The sequence below is a fragment of the Macaca nemestrina genome, chromosome 1, assembly GCF_043159975.1.
Source record: "Macaca nemestrina isolate mMacNem1 chromosome 1, mMacNem.hap1, whole genome shotgun sequence".
NCBI classification, from domain to species: domain Eukaryota; kingdom Metazoa; phylum Chordata; class Mammalia; order Primates; family Cercopithecidae; genus Macaca; species Macaca nemestrina.
This window is the reverse complement of record NC_092125.1, coordinates 82,028,178-82,050,132: the sequence shown is the minus strand read 5'-3', so window position 1 is coordinate 82,050,132 and position 21,955 is coordinate 82,028,178. Positions and strand designations below refer to the sequence as shown.

General features: G+C 50.9%; 1 protein-coding gene across 1 annotated transcript in view; it reads right to left on the bottom strand.

The window, feature by feature from the left end:
* Positions 1–21,955, bottom strand: part of LOC105478205 (calpain 2) — a 61,318-nt gene that overhangs the window by 7,581 nt on the left and 31,782 nt on the right. The window contains exons 4-15 of the mRNA XM_011735320.2: positions 21,074–21,207; positions 19,584–19,752; positions 17,680–17,763; positions 15,818–15,903; positions 14,732–14,806; positions 13,845–14,005; positions 11,351–11,520; positions 9,635–9,646; positions 7,514–7,725; positions 5,062–5,098; positions 4,427–4,492; positions 2,472–2,529 (exon numbers count right to left, since the gene is read on the bottom strand). Of these exons, the coding sequence (XP_011733622.1) occupies positions 2,472–2,529; positions 4,427–4,492; positions 5,062–5,098; positions 7,514–7,725; positions 9,635–9,646; positions 11,351–11,520; positions 13,845–14,005; positions 14,732–14,806; positions 15,818–15,903; positions 17,680–17,763; positions 19,584–19,752; positions 21,074–21,207 (1,264 nt within the window). The remainder of the gene's footprint in view (positions 1–2,471; positions 2,530–4,426; positions 4,493–5,061; positions 5,099–7,513; positions 7,726–9,634; positions 9,647–11,350; positions 11,521–13,844; positions 14,006–14,731; positions 14,807–15,817; positions 15,904–17,679; positions 17,764–19,583; positions 19,753–21,073; positions 21,208–21,955) is intronic.

Here is a 21,955-nt window from a genome sequence, read left to right as displayed (position 1 = left end):
ACAGGAAAAATCTCTAAGCGGTGATGTCCAGTTGAACTTTCCACAATCATGGAGATATTCTTTATCTGTGCCCATTCCCATACAGAAGCCACTTCGATTATATAAATAGCCACACATGGCCAGTGACTACCAGATTGGGACAGTGCAGACGATGTCCACATTGTCCTGATGTCTCTGTATATTTGCCATGGGCAAACAGGGCTTTAAAAAGTGCTTTTTGAACAAATAAATAACAGAATGATCAATGGCTTGGCCTTAGGTGCCCACCGGATATAAAGTCACCTGTAGTTGTTGGGCAGGGAAAAAGAAAACAGAGAGGAGGTGTGTTAATTATAGGCTATGACCCGTGAGAGAAAGAGGTTTACTTGAACTGTCCATCTGCAGACATTTATGGACTGTGTCCCCAGCTGACTGAGAAACCTGAAGCCCTGGGATCTCTCCACGAGCCATCATGCTGCACTAAGGGAGTCCTATCCACTTGGTGTTGGCAGGTGGCATGAGACCCTAGTCACCAATGTGAATCTGGCTCCCCACAGACTTCACGAAAAGTCCAGCTTTTTTGTCATGTCCTTGAAAGAGGTTAGAGCCTGACCTGCCTCAAAGCTGCCACTCTGGGCACCAACCCCTTCTTAGATGGTCATGAGGCTCTGGCCCAGCGGCCACGCATGCAGACTCTGGCGTTGAGCCCTCCAGAAGGCTGGAGTCACCAGGTGGCTAGGGCTAGGGTATTAAGCTCAGAGGCATGTGCGGAGTGAATGCTGCTCCCGAGCAAGGAGTGGGCTGAATCCAGGCAAGGCCCGCTTCTTCCCCACCTCCCAGCCCCACCCTCCATCTGTGCAGAAACAATGAGGCTTTCGTCTCCTCAGTTCATGAGGATTGCATATCTGAAGAGCTCTGTGACCTCACTTGTGCCTGGTGGTCTCCAGGGTAAACACAGTCTTCTTGCCTTCCCTGAAAATTAGAGGGCGGATAGAGACCGGGGCCCCTCTGGGGAGGCCCTGCACTGGATTGACTGTAGCCTGGCTGGCCCAACCCTCTTGGTTCACACTGGGAGGGAAGACCCAGCTGGCCCTGGACTCTTCTTTGGCTCTGAAAGGCAGATTTATTTTATCTCATGGAGTTAGGCTAGAGGCCATCTTATGAGAGGGAAAGATGTCCCCTGAAGTCCATGAGGCTTCTCGAGATGATCCCTAGGGCTGGTATGCAGCAAACGACCATGATTACATGTGTCTCTGATGCAGATTCCTAGCTTCTGATATGTACAAAACTCTGCTTCCTGGATTGCCAATTGCTCTCTTATCAAATGCAGCATGATTATTGTGCTAATTTGAGGGGAAAAAATGTCTCTGTGTTGTGTTTCCCCGCTCCTCCCTGCTGGTGATCCACAGTAGGGGGTTGAATGATCAATCCTCTGACATTTTTTTGCTTAAGAAATAGTTACAAGAGGCCGGGCGCAGTGGCTCACGCCTGTAATCCCAGCACTTTGGGAGGCCGAGGCGGGCGGATCACAAGGTCAGGAGATCGAGACCATCCTGGCTAACACTGTGAAACCCCGTCTCTACTAAAAATGCAAGAAATTAGCCGGGCGAGGCGGCGGGCGCCTGTAGTCCCAGCTACTCGGGAGGCTGAGGCAGGAGAATGGCATGAACCCGGGAGGCGGAGCTTGCAGTGAGCCGAGATCGCGCCACTGCACTCCAGCCTGGGCGACTAAGCGAGACTCTGTCTCAAAAAAAAAAAAAAAAAAAAAAAAAAAAAAAAAAGAAATAGTTACAAGATGTGGCCAGGCGTGGTGGCTGTAATCCCAGCACTTTGGGAGGCTGAGGCAGGCGGATCACTTGAGGCCAGGAGTTCAAGACCAGCCTGGCCAACATGGAGAAACCCCGCCTCTAGGAAAATACAAAAGTTAGCCGGGTGTGGTGGTGCATGCCTATAATCCCAGCACTGTGGGAGGCCAAGGCTGGTGGATCACTTGAGGTCAGGAGTTCGAGACCAGCCTGGCCAACATGGTGAAACCCCATCTCTACCAAAAATACAAAAGTCAGCTGGCTGTGGTGGCACATGCCTGTGATTCCAGCTACTTCAGAGGCTGAGGCAGGAGAATCACTTGAATTTGGGAGGTAGAGATTGCAGTGAGCTGAGATTGCGCCACTGCACTCCAGCCTGGGTGACAGAGCAAGACTCTGTCTCAATAAATAAACAAATAAATAAATAAATAAATAAAATAAAAAAATTGATCACACAAAGCTAGTAAGTATGTAGTGGAAATGTGGATTTGATCTTTGATCTGTGGATGCTAGAAACACTTGTTCTTTTTTTATCACATCATACAGATCCTTCATCCACTTCTTGGAGGGGATGGAGGGTGGTGGTTTAGTCACAGCAGCCGGACATGGAGGAAGAAAGATTTTCATGTTCCTTCCCATCCACAGGGGAAAGAGCAGGATGAGGTTTTGCAATGAGGGGATACTCACGCTTTGCTAGAACCCTTCTCAGGATGGTCTGCAGCTCAAAGGCAGAGATCTCTGCATCCTGTGGACACACAACCAGAGCATAGTTATTGGCCCCCCATGGGAGCTGGGTGAGCACAGCGCAGGACAGCAGTGCATTAGGTAGGCCTGCGGTGGGGTCTATGAATGTGCATTTCTAACAAGCCCCCAGGCCATGTTGGGGCTGCTGTCCCCAGACCACACTTTGAGTAGTACTGCCCCATCCTGGATTTTAGATACAGTTTTTGGTTTTGTTCTTTTTAGAACACCCAGGCTGGACTGCAGTGGTATGATCCTAGCTCATTGAAACTTCAAACTCCTAGGATCAAACGATCCTCCAGCATCAGCCTCCCAAAGTGCTGGAATTACAGGTATGAGCCACTGCGCTTGACCTAGATACGGTGTTTTAATGCACAGATGCAGTAGGGAGAGTCCACTCACCATTTCTTTGCTGTAGAGAATATAAATAATAAATACTCCCCTCTACCCATGTTTGTGGTCTTTCTTAACTTAGTTCTCTTACACCATTCCTCTTATCTGGCATGTCTTCTTCATTCTTTAAAACTCAAAGCTCAGACTTCCTGTAAAACTAGTGAAAACCAGCTGCCTCCAAGACCCAGCTGACCCTCCTCTATGCCCATCATGCCAGGGTCCCTCACAGGCTCAGATGTCTCTATTCACTTATACATATTTATGTAACTCATGGATAAACTCCTTTGTTTAAAACCAAGATTGACTGCAGTCATTTTTGCCTTTTGGGGGTGTGTATGTGTGGGATTCAATCAGTGGGGAAAGAAGACGCTCATGGCCCCTTTTCTTGGGAATCTGGGAGGGAGCAGAGGGTGAGAGGCTGGTGGAGGCATAGAGCAGACGATGCCTAGCTTAGCACTTTGATGGGTCTTGGGGTTAGCAAAGGGAGCCCCAAATGAGCTCAGTGATTGCAAAGTTCCTCCACATAGTGAAGAAACAGGACGTTTTTTGGAGTTGTTGGGAAGAAAGAGGGCTAAATAACTTTGTGATGGGACTAAATGGTGGAGGGATTTTTTTAAGACCTGGGAAGCTGCCAGGTATGGTGGCTCACACCCGTAATCCCAGCACTTTGGGAGCCTGAGGTGGGAGAACTGCTTGAGCTCAGGGGTTTGAGACCAGCCTGGACAACACAGTGAGACCCTGTCTCTCTCAAAAAATTAAAAAATTAGCTGGGCATGGTGGTATGAGTCTGTAATCCCAACCCTTTGACAGGCCAAGGTTGGAGGATTGTTGAGCCCAGGAGTTCCAGAGCAGCCTGAGCAACATGGCAAGACCCTCTCTCTAGAAAAATAAAAATAAAATACAAATTAGCTAGCCATGGTGGTGTGCACCTATAGTCCCAGCTACTTGGGAGACTAAGGTGGCAGGATCTCTTGAGCCCAGGAAGTGGAGGCTGCAGTGAGCTATGATCACGCCACTGCACCAGCCTGGGTGAAAGAGAGAAAGACCCTGTCTCTAAAAAGAAAAGAAAGAAGAAGAAGAAAAGAAAAGAAAGGAAAGGAAAAAGAACAGAGAAGCCTAATTCAAATACTCTGTTGCAGGTTGTCTGCTTTCTTGAGATTTGAAACCCTTCCACCTCCCCAAATCCTTTGTGGAAATCAAGGATAAGGGGCCAAGTTTCATGCCTCAATTGGTGTAGAACAGAGAAAATAAAACAGCCACAAGATGAGCCCAGGAATCCTAAGGAAGGGGGAACACAGAGTCAGGGCTGACCATGCGAACGGAAGCCCCTGGCAGCATGCGGAGGTCTTAGGGAGGACATACGCAAGAAGGCTGAGCTGGAATCCGAGGACCATTTGCAATTTCTCTTTGCTTTTGTTCAGTTTGTTTTCTCTCCCCTTTAAACTAAAGTCTCCTTGGGGACCTTTGCATCAACCAGAGTGCATAATGTTGTTTTTGGGAACATTTACCTCCCCTGCCAACTGGGCAAACAGTCTCCTGAATCCATCATCGATGTCATCCTCGCTGATGTCGAACTGGAAGGTGAGGCAGAGACATGAGAACGCATCAGAGCGAGGCATGACAGCAAGTGCCTGCCTGCCCTTCCGTGGCAGCCACCTCCCACTCCCCTTCTCTATCCCTCTCTGGGACCCGAATTCTACGGTTATTTGGGTTGAGATCAGGTATAGTGTGAAGAATTAATATAAATTGTTTTTTTTTTCTAATTAAAACATGAGAGGGAATGTAAATTATGTGGGAAGGCGTAATATTCTAATCTCTCACAGAGGTATCTTCTCTAGCATCCAATGAAAATGGCCTTTTAGGGTCTATTCTAGTGGGGACTCGGAAGCATAAAGACTAGCTGGAATGTTCTGGACAGATTTTGACAGTGGCTAGCACAGCCCAATAGGCAAGGGACTGGCCCATGCCCCCAAGCACAAAGGCCAGAGCTGACGCAGGAAGTTGACACTTGGAATCCCAGTGCCTGGCTTTATCCTAAGTTTCAGGCTTTGTTCGTGAAGTCCAAAAACTCTTGGAGTTTTTTTGCTCCTCCGCCCTCTGGATTGTCCAAGAGAGTGGGTGAAATTCAAGGAGTTACAAGTACCTCTTCAAGATTGGCCTCGATTTCATCATCGACAGCTCTGGAAATAGAAAGAAATTATGTGTTACTGGAAGGCAGGTGAAGGCAAAAAGGAAGTGTCGCAGAAATCACTGCTAAAACGGAAGTGCAGTGCTAAATGCAGCAGGGGTTAGGCGGGGTGGGGCGGGGCCGAGGTGGGGGGAGGTCTTCGTATTCCAAGTTTCTGTGATAACACCTCCCCTAAACAGCAACAATTTTTCTGCATTCCAACTTTCTGTGATAACATTTCTCTGCATTCCAAGTTCCTGTGATAACACATCTCCTCAACAGCAAAAATAAAGGCAGAAGTGATCTGAAGGAAGTGTCGACCAAAGCAACGTGGGCAGCTGGAGATTTTTGTTTGCTAGTGTTTGATCTTTATCAAATAGCACAGCCTTCGCGTGTAGTGTGGTGTTGGTCCTAGCCTTAAGGAATAGCTTCTAAGTTCCACTTGAAACATCCTTTGCCGACTTAGACTTTCACACTGAGAATCATGCAGTGCAAATCATCACCTACTTGTTCTGCCTCAGGTTGGAGAGGTGGGCAGTGTGGAGCCCTGTGTGTCATTTCAGCCAAAGCTCAGGTCAGGCAGTGGTTAGTTTATCCTGTGCACTGCCCCTGTGTCCAGGGCCAGGTCCTTCTGCTCCATAGTGAGGGTAATTGAGCTCGGGAGGGTCTTCCTTGGCCACTGCGATTTTAACTAGGCGACCAATAGTCCTATCTGCAGGGCCAATGCCTGGCAGAAGGAAAAGGGGACCTCTTGGTGCTGATCGCTGGAATCTGGAGCAGAAGGATTAATATCTTGGGACAAGGAAGTCAGACACCTTTGAGAGGTGGGGTGTCCTGTCGGGGTAGGGAGCTCACCCTGGAGAGAGTTGAGGGGTTGAGACTTCCCTGGGAGAATGACTTGTGGCTGGCAGGGAGAGTAATGGGTTTGACAAAGGACAGTGTTATTCTTTTTTTTTTTTTTTTTTTTTTTTTTTTTTTTTTTGAGACGGAGTCTGGCTCTGTCGCCCAGGCTGGAGTGCAGTGGCGCGATCTCGGCTCACTGCAAGCTCCGCCTCCCGGGTTCACGCCATTCTCCTGCCTCAGCCTCCCGAGTAGCTGGGACTACAGGCGCCCACAACCGCGCCCGGCTAATTTTTTGTATTTTTAGTAGAGACGGGGTTTCACCGTGGTCTCGATCTCCTGACCTTGTGATCCGCCCGCCTCGGCCTCCCAAAGTGCTGGGATTACAGGCGTGAGCCACCGCGCCCGGCCAGGACAGTGTTATTCTAATGCCACCAGGTCGTGCTCCTATTTCTTGTCAGTGAGGACTAAGCTGAACACACCAGGCTTCCTCTAAGGATCCTCAGAGCTGAGAGGAAAGGTCCCTTCCCCCATGGTAGGCTTTAGCAAATGAAGAGAGCCTGTCAGTGGCAGGGGGGCTACAGCCATGCTTTAGTGGCATTTATTGGTTTGCAGCTGCCTGGCATTGCTTTGTCTCCCTTTGCCATGGGAAATTATTTCTGCATCATGCATTATCTTGGGGCAAGGGCAGTTCCCTGCCTCTACCTCCCATTGGCTCTTCCTCTCCAGTAACCAGCAGGCCAGGTGGCTGACCCAAGCCCAGTGCCTCAGACACACTCCACGAGATCTTTAGACCTGAGCGCATGACCCCGGGTCTGAGGGGTCATCTCACACCCCGGTCCTTCAACACATCCTTGGCTCCTGTTTTTCCTAGCCTGACCCCCTACCTCCCATCAGTTCTGGAGTCTCCGATGGCCTTTCGATGAATTCCCTTTAGCTTAAATCATCCAAGGTAGATTCTGCCTTTGCCAATCAAGTGCCCAGCTGAATATACATGGTTGAGGCAGAAGTCAAAGTGGCAGAAGCCGTTGTGAATTGAGGCCACCTGGACAGTGGCAGGAAATGGTGATGTCAGCCACAAAGGGTTCCCAAACATCTGGGATCCCAAGAGGAAGGGGAGAGGGAGCTGGTGACTATAACAGGGAGAGTTTCCGGAGGTGGGAACCGTTGAGATGGTTCCCACCTTACATCCTTGGTGGCTCTCCTAGGCCAGGTGGCCTGGAAAAGCAAGGATTATACCAGCACTGCTCAGCTTTCTTCAAATGACGAGACTGGATTCATAGTTTAACACTCAAGTACCAACTTGAGAATTCAGAGACACACTTATGAAATTAGACCCTGCAATTCACTGAACAGCCACTCCTTTCCAACCAAAAATATCCACAGTGGCTTTTTCCATTGTTTACCTTACTGTAACACTAAAACATCCCCAATCCATCAAATCCCCACACTAGTCCTTCGAGGCAGGCAGGTGCTACAGAAAAAGAAACTGACATTCAGAGGACGAAAGAGCTCTCTAGGGGCCGAGGAACAGACCAGCGGGTAGGGACAGGGAGGGGTGGGGAGAGGAAGCAACCAAACCACCTACTGGTAATCAGCTTTCTTTTCAGAAAAGACCCGGATGCAGAAATCCCCATCCTTGTTGGGTTCAAAAGTGGAAGGCACGAGAATGTACTCTCCTGGTGGCAGCTTGAAGCGGTTGAGCACCTCCCGGAGGTTGATGAAGGTGTCTGAGCGCTCCCTGGCGCGATTCGTCAGGAAGAAGTTTTTGCTGAGGTGGATGTTGGTCTGCCCACTTAACTGAGGAATAAATAGAGAAACATGGCGGTAGATGAGGGAAAGGCTCCAGGAAAATGTCATTTTCATTCACTGAGATAAAAGCAGTTGGGTAGTGTGGTGGCTCCGTCCTGTTGTCCTGGTGTATAAGGAGGCAAGGCCAGGCGTTGGAGACCAGCCTGGGCAACACAGGAAGCCCTCATCTATATAACAACAATGACAACAACAACAAAAATAATAATAATAACAATAATAAAAAGCAGTACAGTGACAATGCCTGGGTCATTTTAGACAAAAAGCAAACTTTTATTGGGTGTGGTGGCTCACGCCTGTAATCCCAGCACTTTGGGAGGCTGTGAGAGGACTGCTTGAGGCCAGGAGTTTGAGACCAGCCTGGGCAATGTAGTAAGACCCCTGTCTCTACAAAAAGTAAAAATATTAGCCAGAGGTGGTGGCATGTGCCTGTAGTCTCAGCTACTCAGGAGGCTGAGGTAGGAGGCTCACGTGAGTCCGAGAGTTCAAGGATGGCAGTGAGCTGTGATCTCACCACTGTACTCTAGCCTGGGTGACAGAATGAGACCTTGTCTTAAAAAAAAAAAAGGGCAAACTTTCTACCAAAAACCACAAATGCCTGCTGAGGAACTTGGAAGCACATGCCCGCAGGGGGTTTCACAACCATTCAGCTCTGCCTGCAGAGATGCCCGGTCTTTCCACACAGTGTTCCCAGCCTGCCTCTAAGAGACTCTCAGGCAGGAACAGCGTCCACATGGCAGGAACCTGACTCAGTTCTACGTGGTGTATGAGCACTAATAAAAGCAAAGACAGGACTAGGGGCAGGGAAAAGACAACCCAGCTTCCAAACCAAGCGTGATCCACTGGACCAAGGCTGGAGCAGCATCCAAAAGGGCCCGATGTGCGACCGGTTGCACTGCCTTGCTGTGAGAGAAATGTACTACAGGTGGGTCAAAGTGCCCCTTGTGTCTACTTTAATAATCGTGACCTTGGAAGTCAAATGGTTGCCATGCATCCCATCTGCTTCAGTCAGCGGTGATTGTGGGCCCAAATGCTCTTGCAAAATTTCATTCATTCCACGGTAGTGTAGTGAGGTGGATAGTTGACCAGTTTTATGGAAAAATAAACTGAAATGCAACCAGGCGCAGTGGCGCACGCCTGTAATCCCAGCCATTTGGGGGGCCGAAGCAGGCGGATCACCTGAGGTCAGGAGTTCAAGACCAGCCTGGCCAACATGGTGAAACCCCATCTCTACTAAAAATACAAAAATTAGCCTGGCGTTCTGGTGTGTGCCTGTAGTCCCAGCTACTTGGGAGGCTGAGGTGGGAGAATCACTTAAACCCGGGAGGCGGAGGTTGCCGTGAGCTGAGATCACACCACTGCACTTCATCCTGGGTGAAAGAGAGAGACAAAAACAAAAACAAAAACAAAAAAACCCCAAAAAACAAAACAAAAACCCCCTGAAATGTAGAGAGGAGCCTTAACATGTCCAAGGTCACACAGCCTGGGAATTGGGTCCTGGTCTCCTCTGCGCTCCCGCGTTGTCTTCTAGTACAGTCTGTAGGGTTCACCTTTTCCCTGACTCAGTCTTCTCCTAAGAGTGACACAGGACTCCGTGAAAAGCCTCCTGCAGTCTCAGGAGGATTTTAGATTTTCTGCCCAGAACCAAACCCTGTATGGGCTCTGTCAGGTCACAGGGAGGCAGCGGGTCCCACAAGGACTTTCCAGGAATCTTGCCCAGAGCTTAGACCAGTGGGATCTAGAGCCTGGGCAACTTCGGCAGGGACCCAAGGGTGGCCAGGACTCATCCTTCATGGCCAGCAGCCCCTGCCCAGGTTTCACGACGCTCCCTGAGCTCTGGCAGTCTAAGCCTCTCGCTTTGTTGGTGACCTGAGCACCCCGGGATATGGGCCAGACGTACCTCCTCTGGAACCTGCAAAATAAAGGAGATGCAATTCAGATGCCCGAAAAGCAGTGTAAGAAAATGCATCGGTGTGCTCTTTTCTTTCGCTGCCCTGTTTTCTCTGTAGCATTAGCAATATCAACTAATTCAACTGAGTAACTGTTTTCCAAAGAACTCAAAGCCTCTCCAATACTGAAGAAAGTCCTCTTATGACATGGCAATCATGTTGATAAGCCCTCACCTCCATTCCCAACTTACAGAGCATAAATCTGAGGCACAGAGATGTGAAGAGACTTGTCTAAGGCGGCAAAGCCCATATCTGCCTCCCACACAGGGAAAGAGGGCCAGGTGGGCCCTACTGGAGGAGGCAGCAGGCGAGGTGAAATACACTCAGGGCTAGGACCCAGCAGTGCCGGCCTCTGTCAGCCAGGTCCAGTGGTCTGGTCTGCATTTCCTTGAGCAAGTCCCCTCCCCTCTCTGGCCTCAGTTTTCTTATCTCAAAAATGGGACCCAATGATCCCCAAGGTCCTTCCCAACTCTGAAAGCCCATGGCTGCATTTCCAAGCCCATAAGGTGGTGGGAGGGAAGCTGTGTATCACAATTCCATTTGCAATCTCCTTGGAGCGATTCTGTCCTGGATCTGAAGTCCTCAGCTCCTGTTTCAGAGACCGAGGGGTTTGGGCTTATGTGCATTTTTACAACTGATAGTGTTTGCCCAGCTCCCTTTCTCAGGTGGGTGAGCAGATAGAGGTCAGTGTCCCATGGGTGGCAACGTTGGCAGTGGTGAACACACAGCCTCCTCTCCTGACACCTCATCTGGATCCTCCCAGGGGTGTGCTGGGAAACTGGCTCTTGGGAGAGGGTGGAAGCTCTGATTTGTAGTATTTGCCACTTTCCATGGTGTAAACAGGTCCCCGCCAGGGCCATTTTTCAGGCTGCCGAGGTGACCTCCACAGACATGGGTCAGAGAGAAGAGATGGGCTTTGGGAGCTGGAAGGAGCCAGCTCCAGCCCATCACACTGAAATGCATCCCCAGTCAGTGCCCTAAAGCCTTCCTTGCATCCCTCTCCTCCCACGGCTACCTGCAGCCCACAAAAGCTCTTTCTTGTTCTGCAGAAGGGAATGGGGAGATCCCAGGGGCCCAGCCCCAGCCCCAGCCTGAAGGGAGAGAGGAGGCTGCAATGTGGCTGCCCTCTGGCTGCAACTCAGAGTGAAAGGAAAACACACAGACAGCAGGAGTCTGTGTAGGGATCTGGGCTCCTGCCAGCAGAGCCGTGGGGGGAGCATCATGACCGATGTTCCCCTGTGCCCAAGCTCTCCACCATCCAGGCCAATGCCTTTGTAGAGTTCTGAGCAGCTGACTCAGTCCTGCACTCACAGTATTGCCTGATGTAGCCCAGTATATTCTGTTCTTTGGAGATGGGTGGGCTGACCAGAATGCCAGGCCTGGAGGATGTGAGAAGGGATGTAGAGGCCATTTGAGAGTGGAACTCCCTGGAGGCTGGCTGTGGGGGCCCCGTGGAGGGCTTAGAAGGCCCCACAACCCAGACCTGCTGCAGGGGCCTCCCTGCGGGGGATACTCCTGAGCCTGGCCAGGCTGGTAGCTTTGCTTTTCCTTGGCCAAGCTCCCTGTCTGGGATCCCATCCCCAGTTCTGCCTCTGGGGTCAGCTTTCCATGCAGGGGCTGAGATGAGCACAGGGGGAAGGGAAGGCGGGAGCCCCTGCGCTCCGCACCTCGTAGATGCCAAACCCGATGGTGTGCATGTCCTCGCCCATCTTCCTCTGCCGCCGCCGGTGCTTCTGAATGAGCCCCACGAGGAAAGTGCAACCACTCTCCCCGTCCTCTTCATCCTCATCCTCCTCCTCCAGCTTGATCAGGTACTGAGGGTTCATCCAGAATGTGTCTGCAGCCAGAAGGGGGCAGAGGAGCCCAGCCCTGAGCAGGCATGCATGCAGGTGGGGACAGCTGCGGGGTGGCCCTGGTCTCAGGCTTGGAGGCTTCTAAGAGAGGGATGGAGATAAAGGGAGATGGCAGGAGACGGCGGGAGGCAGTGGAAGATGGTGGGAGATGGTGGGAGATGGCAGAGGATGGCAGAAGATGGTCAGAGACGGCGGGAGATGTTAGGAGAGGCTAAGAGGTGGCAGGAGACACCAGGGTCGGGGTGCGGACTTCAGGCTTTGTCGGGCTGGGGATGGGTGACGGTAGCTGTGGAGAGAGGATGACCTGCACTTGCCTGAATCTAACAGGAACCTAAATTAGAAACTTCCCCTAGCAGTTCTCTCTCTGGCTCCAGGCTGGCTTGTCTTGACTGGGGACTGGGGACTGGGGACTGGAACGCAGGGTGGTTAGAGCCGTGACTTCCCCTCATGGTACCTTCTCTTCACTGGGCTCTGATGGGGTGTCTGGGGTGGGGCTCGGCTGGCCTGGGGGACTCCAGGATCTGCTCACTGCACTCGCCAGTCTCTGCCCCCTCCGTGAGCCCGGAGGCCAAGAACATCCTGTGTCTAATTCCAGACTCTTGTTCTGCGTCCCTTGTCCTCTCAGGCCTATTCCCTTGCCCTGCTCCTGATGTCTCTGCCCTCCTTACTTCCAAAACCTATTTATTTAAAAAATCTAAGATTCATTCATGTTTAAGGGGAATTACGCTAATTGCCTTTCCATACCTAATGGGATAAAACCTTAACTGTGGAATTAAAGGCGCCATCTGTGTAGGGATTGGCAGCTACGGCCCCGCAGGCTTAAGCATGGCTGCCTTTGGGTTACAGCAATAGAGTTGTTGTTATAGAGACTGAGTGGCCCACAAAGCCAAAAATATTTACTGTCTGACCCTTTAGAGGGAGCTTCCCGACTCCTGATCTAGTGGGTGGGAGGGGTCCTTTCTGGGGGGCAGAGGGTCTTCCCAGCGCCACTGGGACTGCCGCTTGATGGCTGCATACTTGAGGTGAGGAAGTCAGAGCCCCAGAGCTGTAGGTCAGCTAGTTCCAATCTGACTACTTGCTCTGTGGCCCTGGTATGCTACTTAGAGCCTCAGCTTCCTCATCTGTCACAGAGGATCACTATGTGACCATGACCTGCTGCCACTGTACTTACAGAGTGGCTCCCCAGTCAGGGGCCTGGGTTCAAATCCCAACATGCTCTGTGGCCTTCGGCAAGTCACTAGCCTCTCCAAGCCTCGGTTTCCTCGTCTTAGAGATGGAAGTGATAAGAAAGTGCCTGCCTCAGAAGTGTGTTGGGAAGATTAGATAGAATGTTACTCAGGCCAAATATCCCTTATCTGAAATTCTTGGGGCCAGAAGTGTCTCCTATTTCAGATTTTTTTGGATTTTGGAATATTTGTATATATATAACATATCTTGGGGATGGAACTCGAGTCTAAAGACAAAACTCATTTCTGTTTCATATGTAATTTATACACATAGGCTGAAAGGAATTTTATAGCATATTGAAAATAATTTTGTGCATGAAACAAAGTTTTGACTGCGACCTGTCACCTGAGGTCAAGTGTGGAATTTTCCACCTGTGGCATCATGTTGGGGCTCAAAAAGTTTTGGATTTTGGAGCATTTCAGATTTCACATTTTCAGATGATGGATCCTCACCCTGTGTACAAAGCACTTAGGGTAGTTCCAAGCACCGAAGCTGTGCCCCATAATTGGCAGATGTCATCATGTTCAGATAACTGCTGACGGACTAAGCCATGAAGGCAGAAGAATCAAAGGGCTCAACAAAGGCTGGACCAGAGGAGAAATCTTCACCCCATCTGGGCAGGGCCCAATCAACATTTGCTGATTGAACTGAATGGGGGGCAAACAAACAGGGCCTGATATGTGGATGCCTCCCTGGGTGCAGGGGCAAGGTTCCCCTGCAGGCTTGGCTGCCTGGGTGTGGGGTGCATAGAGTAGCTCATGGCCGTGAAGTGGGATTGAGCACTGCTTCCGTGAGCATGGTGGAAGGTGGTGGCTGAAGGTCATGATGGGTGCTGGGGAATCCAGGGCCTGGAGAGGACATCACAGAAATAGCGGCTCTTGGGTTTGGCCTGGGTAGGCAGCAAATGAATGCAGGAGGTGAGGGACTGAGCAAGAGAGCAAGGCTCAGGGAGAAGGAAGATATAGAGGGTTCCAGTGAGCAACAGCTGCCTCCTGGGACTGCTAGGCTGGGGGGTATGGCACACAGGGTGGGGAAAGGGGAGCCTTGGCCTTTGGCAGCTCCACATTGCAACAGCCCTTACTCGGGTAGTTCCTGCAGCCTCCCGCAGTGGAGCCCCGCCTCCAGTTCCCATCCATTTTGGTGAGTTTCCACTTCTTGTAGGTATCGCTGGTGAGGGTGTCTGGGGTCAGGTTGCAGATCTCCAGGCGGGAATAGTGCCTCAGGAAGTCACTGAAAGACATCCTGGCAAAAGCAGAGACACAGCTGTCGCAGGTGCAAGAGGACACAGTGGTAAGCCTTGACTTTCCATCATCATCAGACCAGGACCACCCAATGCCAGGCAGAGCAGCTCATTAGAGCTGAGTGGGTGGGCACCAGGTTCAGCTCAGATTCCAGTCCTGGCACTGCAACTTTCTTGCTGGGTGACTTAGAGCAAGTTACTTAAACTTCTCTGAAGCTCAGAACTCTCATCTGCAAAACTGGGAGCCGTGCCCATCAAATGTGACAATATATGGGTCCCATTTGATAGAGTGCATGTTGTGCACAGTGCAGGCGGTCCCGCGAGTGGCACAGACACACAGTCATGTGGGTCCCTTGCTGCTCACTAAGGGACCAGTTTCTTGAGGGGCGGGGATCAGTCTCCGGAACCTGGGGGAGAAAGGCCCCATCTTTCCCTTGTTTCCTGGGATCTGAACGTTACCAAAGGAATTCCTCTTAGCCTTTTTGTGAAGCCCCTCAGCTTATAAACCCCATTGTCAAGATGGACCGTTGAAGGGGTTTAAGAATTTCTTTATTCAGGCTCTTACAGTGAACTTAAAATAACAACAAAACCAGGATCCCACACCCTTGTGTCCTCAACATGGTAAACTCACTTTTGGCCGACACACTTTCTTATTAGCAACTTTCTAGTACAGCACATTGGGGAAGACAGATGTTTTCTATCTTCCCTGAAGCCTCCACTAATCTTACCAGAATTCTCCATCTTCATGCCGTCTGGTCAGCCTTTCTCTCTCCTCTGGGTCTATAGTGTTCCAGCTTGGGCAGCTGGAAAACAAAGTAATGAGAGAGGCATTAGTGTATGATGATTTCTCCCCAAAGGTCCCCAGAGTTGAGGAAGAGGGACATCTGCTCTCACCTCTGAGGGCTCAGGCTCCAGAAAGGGGGAAAGTAGCCCACATCTGGCTAACAGCTGCATTGAAATACTCTGACAGCACTTTAAAGAGTATAGAACACTATACAGATGCAAACCAGGGAGCAACGTGACAGGGTGAGTTGCGCTGGAAGACAGTGGCAAGGAAGAGTCCAGAAAATGAACACAGTCCATTAGAGGGAGATGGAGTAGCTCAGATCAGCAGCTCTTTTAAGGACAACTGAAGATCTGATGAGGAGCATCTGGCCTTGGCCTCTGCAGCTGGCCTGGGAAGCCTCAGCAGATGTTTGTCCGTCCACGGAGCAGAAGGACCTGGCCCTGTACACAGGGGCAGTGCACAAGATAAACTAACCACTGCCTGAGCTTTGGCTGGAATTACACACAGGCCTCTGTACTGCCCACCTCTCCAACTTGAGGCAGAACAAGTAGGCTGAGGTTGCCACAGCAGATACACAAACAAGTGTTTACCCCAAATAGTTGAGGGTTCAACATGCCTACCAGTAAGCCCTGGAAATCAACAGAGGGATGTTTCTCTGGTCTTTGGTACAGAGATCATTATCCTGGAATAGAAGTGCCTGGGGGAAGGTGGGGTACATTTCTTTCCCTGAAAGCCCCATAGAAGGGTGGATTTGAGCTGGGGAAGGGGTGAACCCGGAGGCAGTGGGAGGAATGAACTTCACAGGAGCAGCTTGGGGCCTGGAAGAAGGCACCCATGCTGCTGGAGGAGTGTCCTGGTTAAAAGACTCTTTGAGGGCTCCTGTCCATGGGTCCCTCTCCACGTGGCCTGGGCTCTCCCGGCTGTATTTCTCAGCATAATGCACATGCCGTCTTCTCTCACCCTCTTCCCAGAGCCTCCCATCACAATGCACCCCTACTCGGGGTCCCGAGGCCTGTGCCCTCCTCACTTGTCATTCCACCGCCCTGTCCACTCCACTTCTCCCCAGGGATTTCGGATGCGGATCAGTTTCTGTAGGCTTCCGCTACTTTCAACCTGCAGGATTAGATAAAAGGGAGGAGGAAGAGGTTGAGTTCAAGCCAGGGCTATGAAGGCTTGGGCCTCCAACCCCTTCCGCATGAACCAGGAGGTATGGGGGTGAGGACGGTGGGGAGGATTTGGGGGTTGAGTCCATGTATGAGGGAGGATCACAAAAGCTAGAGGGGGCTTGGCACCCAGATCTCTCGCTGTTACCCAGCTTTGGAAAATAAGAATTAAAGCTCCCGGGATCCAGCTCTTGGGAGATGGGACTGTTGGCGCTTCACCTCTGAACTTCAGCTTAATTGACTAGAACAGGATGCACTTTTGTTAAAGGAGCTCAGAGAAGCTTTACCACTTGTTGAAAGATCGTTGGTGATAACAGGCACATGCAGTGAGTGAATCTCGATTGAGTCCTGGACGGGGTAGGGGTGGGTCACCAGAAAGGACATTTTGGGCAATTGGGAAAATGTTAATGTGGACTTTATAATAGATGACATTACTGAATTAATGTTTATTTTCTTAGGTGTGGCAATAGTAGCGGAATTATATAAGAGAAGGTCCTTATTCATAGGGGGACAAATGCTGAAGTACTGAGGAGGGAAGTGTCATAACATCTGCCACTTACTTTCATATGACTCAAAAAAAGTGCACACATAGATAAAGCAGACATGGCAAATGTTAGGAATCGGTGAATCTAGGGGACTGGTAATTGAATAGTTATTACGTTAGTCTTTCAACTTTTCTGTAGACGTGAAAATTTTCAAATAAAAAGACGTGTGTGTGAGGGGGTAGTTAAAAAAATCAAGGTTAAAAAAAGAACACTGGACATGCAGAAGATCTGGGGTCTAGACTGGGTTCTGTAATTAACAGTGAACTTGAGCTGCTTGAGCTGCTTGATAATTTCTTTTTTTTGAGGCAGGGTCTTACTTTGTCCCCCAGGCTGGGGTGCAATGGCATAATCATGGCTCACTGCAGCCTCGACCTCCTGGGCTCAAGTGATCCTCCCACCTCAGCCTCCCAAATAGCTGGGACGACAGGTGCATGCCACCATGCCTGGCTTTTTTTTTGTAGAGACAGGTTCTCGCTATGTTGCTCAGGCTCGTCTTGAACTCCGAGGCTCAAGCGATCCTCCCACCTTGGTCTCCCAAAGTGTTGGGATTTCAGGTGTGAGCCACCATGCCAGCCCATAATATTTTCAATAACAATAGTGATCACAACAGCAAGGACAGCTACCTCCTTATATACAGTGTGTGAGGCACCTCTGGGCACTTTACATATATTAACTTGATTGAATCGCCACGACCTTCCAATGGATATTATTATTATTTCCATTTTTTAAATGAGGAGACTAAGGGACAGAGAGTTCCAGTAATTGGCCCAGGCCACACAGCTGGTAAGAGGCGTCAGATTTGAAAATGGGCACAAATGCTTTTATGAGATCAAATGTGAAAGCACCTTATAGCGTATAAGACACTATGCAGATGCATTGTTTTATTATTTTTAGCTGATCAAAATAGTAAGTTCGTAACTGTAAAACGGTAAAATCTAAAACAAGAAAACCAGGACCCCGGCGCCGGCCACTGCGGCCACCAGGGGGCAGCGCGGCGCACCCGGCGCCCGAGCTGCGAAAGGGACGCGCTTCTCCTCCTGCGCGGAACTTCAGGAGTGCGGGGCCCGAGTGCAAACCGGACGACAGTGGGGCCGCGAGCGCCCCTGGGCATCACCACAAACTGTGCCTGTGACCATCGTGTTAGGACAGCAGGATCCCTGCACATCCGCGCCGGCCGTTACCTCCTCGGCTCCGGTGACCGAGTACGCGTGCCCCTTCACCAGCTTCTGATACGTGATGGCCTCCGAGTCCGCGGCGCTGGTGATCTGCAAACACGGCAACCGTCAGACTCGCCGCACCCGCTCTCCCTTCCTCCCGGAATCCCTCGTTCCCTCGTTCCTGTCCTACTGCTGGGCGGGACGGCGGGACGCCCTAGCGCAGGGGCCGAGGCCTGGGGCCGGAGGCTCAGGGCTGCGCTTTCTTGCACTTGGAGAACCTTTCCTACCGCGTTCAAATGCTGAACGCCGAGAATACCAGAGAAAAGGCGGAATGCAGCCCTCTCGCGGAGCGAGCACACGCATTCCCGTGTGAAGAGCGCATCCACAGATTTCTGCAGGCTGGGGAGGGCGGAAAAGGGCGCACCGCCGAGAGAGGGCCGGTGGGGGTCCTCGATGGCCCAGGGCTGACACCCAGACAGACTTGAGTGGCCCAGGGGCACTGAGCACCCCCTCGCCCCACCACCAGCCCATGCTCCGTGGTCTGGCCCAGCCCAGCTGTAGGGTTTTTACTAGAACGGTTGTTTATTCCGGTCTGAGTCAGAATTTGCTTCTGTTTTAAGAACGCCTCACAGTCTCTCCTTTCCCCCATCTATTCTGGTGAAGGCTGAGCTTAGGAAGAAGGGCTGGGGTAGAAAGGGTCTTCTGCCTCAACGTGTTCTGCTGATAAACTTTGAGAATTCCTGCCTAGGGAGTCTGACCGAGATTTTGGCTCCAAAAGCCAGGGCTTCTTATCTCTGTCACCCGCAGAGACCAGAACCTGGATGGGACAGGGCTCAGAGGCTGGGCACAGCCTTTGCTCCAAGGCTCCTGGGCACAGTGCCTACCTCCCATCCCCTGGTAAACGTTGCCAGCAAGGCTATTATGAGGAAATCGTTCCTCCTCTTCCTTCTGAAGTCTCCCACAGGCCTATTAGCTCTGCAAGAGTGCAGGGGAAGGCTGCACAGCCCTGCAGATGGAGGGGAAGGTGTCAGGGGCAGCAGGTGTCAGGGGCTCCCAGGGAACCTGTGGTCAGAGGGGTGGGGGTGATTCAGAGCAGGCTGAAAGTGGGAAGTGGGCTGAAGACAGAAGGCTGGAGGCACCATCACCCCATCCATTACACCCCAGACAGCTTGACCTTGCCTAGCAACCCTTGGCTTCCAGGTGATGAGCAATAATGGTAGACATTGCGGCTCAGAAACCGATACCTCCAAGAGATGGCATTTGAAATGCTAAACTGAAGAAGCCTCAAGATCTCTCTGGCCTCCCCTTTCCTTCTGTCTCTCCATCCACTCTCCCCCAAAGCACGGAGGAAGCTATTCTCTGAAGTTCCCTCACCTGCCTAAAGTCTGGATCTGCCAAAGATGAAAACAATGACCTCTGGTCCTTTCCTTGAGTCATTATGAACTGAACTCATATTGCAGGAAGAAAGACAAGTCTGTCAACATGGTTAGACAGACTTGTCACAAACCACTGTCTGCTCTGCAGGCCCAACAGACTTTATCCCAGACCATTTATGTTCTTTAAGCCCATTGAATTCCCCTAAAAATCATTTACGATATCCCTAAAATCATCCACACGTCCCCATCTCCCTTCCCCTAGGAGGAAGGGAATATAACCCTTTGTATCCCAATGCGTGGTAGGGAAATCTGTTGTGATTCTCCCCCGTGCACATTCATACATTTGTATGCCATTTCTTGTATTAATCTTCCTTTTGCCAGTTGATTTTCAGCAGACCTTCAGAGGGTGGAGGGAGGTTTTCCTTTGGCCCCTACGTGGACGAGGGCTGCATTACGTTGTACCTAGGAGCAGTGGGTTCCCTTGGGCACTGTGGGAGCCTCCCTTCAGCAAGAGCAGATGAGGTGAGGCTAGGGAAGGCAGCCTGGACTTACATCAATGGAGCAGCCAAGGAGAGAGCCTTTTTGCAGAGCTTTCTGGATGATCTTGAACAGGTTGGGAGGGGGCTTCTTCAACTCATACCACTCAGCAATGCCTCCAGTGAAGTCTTCGAAGCCCTCAGTGGTGGCACCCCCTGAGAGTGCTTCATAGCATCCGTTGATCCTACAAGAGGGGTTAGATGCTGCCGCTACCCTCGACACTACTGATGCTATAATCTCTCAAATACCCACCCCCTAGTACCCTCTAGGTTGGATGCTCTAGGGACCCCCTGCTCACATTCTCCTTGGCCTTGTCCCCAGCCCGGGGTGCTCAGGAAGGCAAGGTATTGTGTCCACAGTTACCATTTCCCTGGTATTTTGTGTTTTAAAGAAAATCTCAGGCCGGGCGCAGTGGCTCACGCCTGTAATCCCAGCACCCTGGGAGGCCAGGCGGGTGGGATCACTTGAGGTCAGGAGTTCAAGACCAGCCTGGCCAACATGGTGAAACCCTGTTTCTACTAAAAATACAAAAAAATTAGCCTGGCATGGTGGTGCATGCCTGTGGTCCCAGCTACTTGGGAAGCTGAGGCAAGAGAATTGCTGAAACTCAGAAGGTGGAGGTTGCAGTGAGCCAAAATCGTGCCACTGCACTCCAGCCTAGGCAACAGAGCAAGGCTCTGTATTTAAAAAAAAAAAAAAGATTCTCATTCTCAGAGAACCTTCAAGTTGGAAGGACCTTAGTGATTTTTCTGGATGAACCTCCTGTATTGATTCTTTCTACATCCTGACAAGAAAGGGGAGGTCTACTAATGGTTTGTTTGGCATTGATAGCTTAAAAAAGGACAACAATTCAATAATGGAAGCAGTTTCCCTGAGAAACAGGCACTGTGTTGGCAAGGGCTTAGTGCTTCTGACTATAGATGCTGGAGTCCAGTGGCTTCCTGCTCTGAAGTGGGGTCACTTAATGGAAAGAGCCAGGCGGCACAGCCAACATGGGGCCATTCTGGAGAGGGGCTGGCGTGGGGCTTCCTACTGAGAGTGGGCAGCCTGAGCACTGGACAAACTCAACTGTGGCAACCTGGGTGGGAAGCAGCTGTGGGGAGATGGGGAAGCCATTGCTAGTCAGTGACATCATCTATTCTGCGCAAGTTTCCTACCTCTGCAATGAATAGTTTTGCCCGTTGGCAAAAACTCTGCTTTTTTTAGTTGATACAAATGTGTCCTGTCAAGGAAGTAGACCTCCTTCTCAAGGCCAGCACAATCAGTACCATAACTTGTTCCTGTGCATTTGGTTAAAGATGGTGATAGCTGTCATTCATCAGCGTACAGTGCGGCCGGGCACCCTGCATGCACTATCTCCCTTGCATTTACAGCCTAATTTTGGCTGAAGAAGTCCTTCTATAGAAAAGGACTTCCACTCAAAGTAGTCTTGGAATAGTTCTTATTTTTTGGAATCCAGGGCATTGGGGGCAGGCCACGGGGCCAGCGGAGGCATGACAACTTACTTGGCGTACGCTTTCTCCAGCAGGGCACTCCAGAACTCGCTCCCCTCGGCTGAATGCACAAAGAGCAGCTCCCCGTCCTTGGTGGGCAGCCTGTCGTCCACCACCACCTCCACCCACTCGCCGTATTGCCAGAACTGCAGAACAAGAGAGGTGGGCTGCAGGAGGAGCTGGTGGCAGCACTGGGACTCCGAGCCTCAGCTGCCTCTGCCTTCCCTTTCCCTGATCCCCTGGCATAGGTTTCATGAGCCCGTCCTGGGAGGAGGTGCTCCCTTAACTCTCCTATGCAGGCCAAGTCCTCAGGCTCATGTCCATCCCTTCGAATCCACACCTGCCTCTTTAGCATCCTGCCCTGCATTGTAGGCTTTTTTTTTTTTTTGAGACCAAGTCCCACTCTGGAGTGCAGTGGTGCGATCTCGGCTCACTGCAACCTCCAACCTCCTGGATGCAAGTGATTCTCTTGCCTCAGCCTCCCGAGTAGCTGGGATTAAGGGCACGTGCCACCACACTTGGGTAATTTTTTTGTGTTTTCAGTAGAGATGGGGTTTCGCCATGTTGCCCCAGCTGGTCTCGAACTCCTGGGCTCAAGCGATCCACTGCCTTGGCCTCCCAAGGTGCTGAGATTACAGGTATGAGCCACCGCACCTGGACTGGACTGGCTTTTTCTTTCTTTCTTTTTTTTTTTTTTTTTTTTTGAGACGGAGTCTCACTCTGTTGCCCAGGTTGGAGTGCACTATCTTGGCTCACTGCAACCTCTGCCTCCCAGGTTAAAGTGATTCTCCTGCCTCAGTCTCCCAAGTAGCTGGGATTACAGGCGTGCACCACTATGCCCAACTGATTTTTGTATTTGTAGTAGAGACGGGGTTTCATCATGTTGGCCAGGCT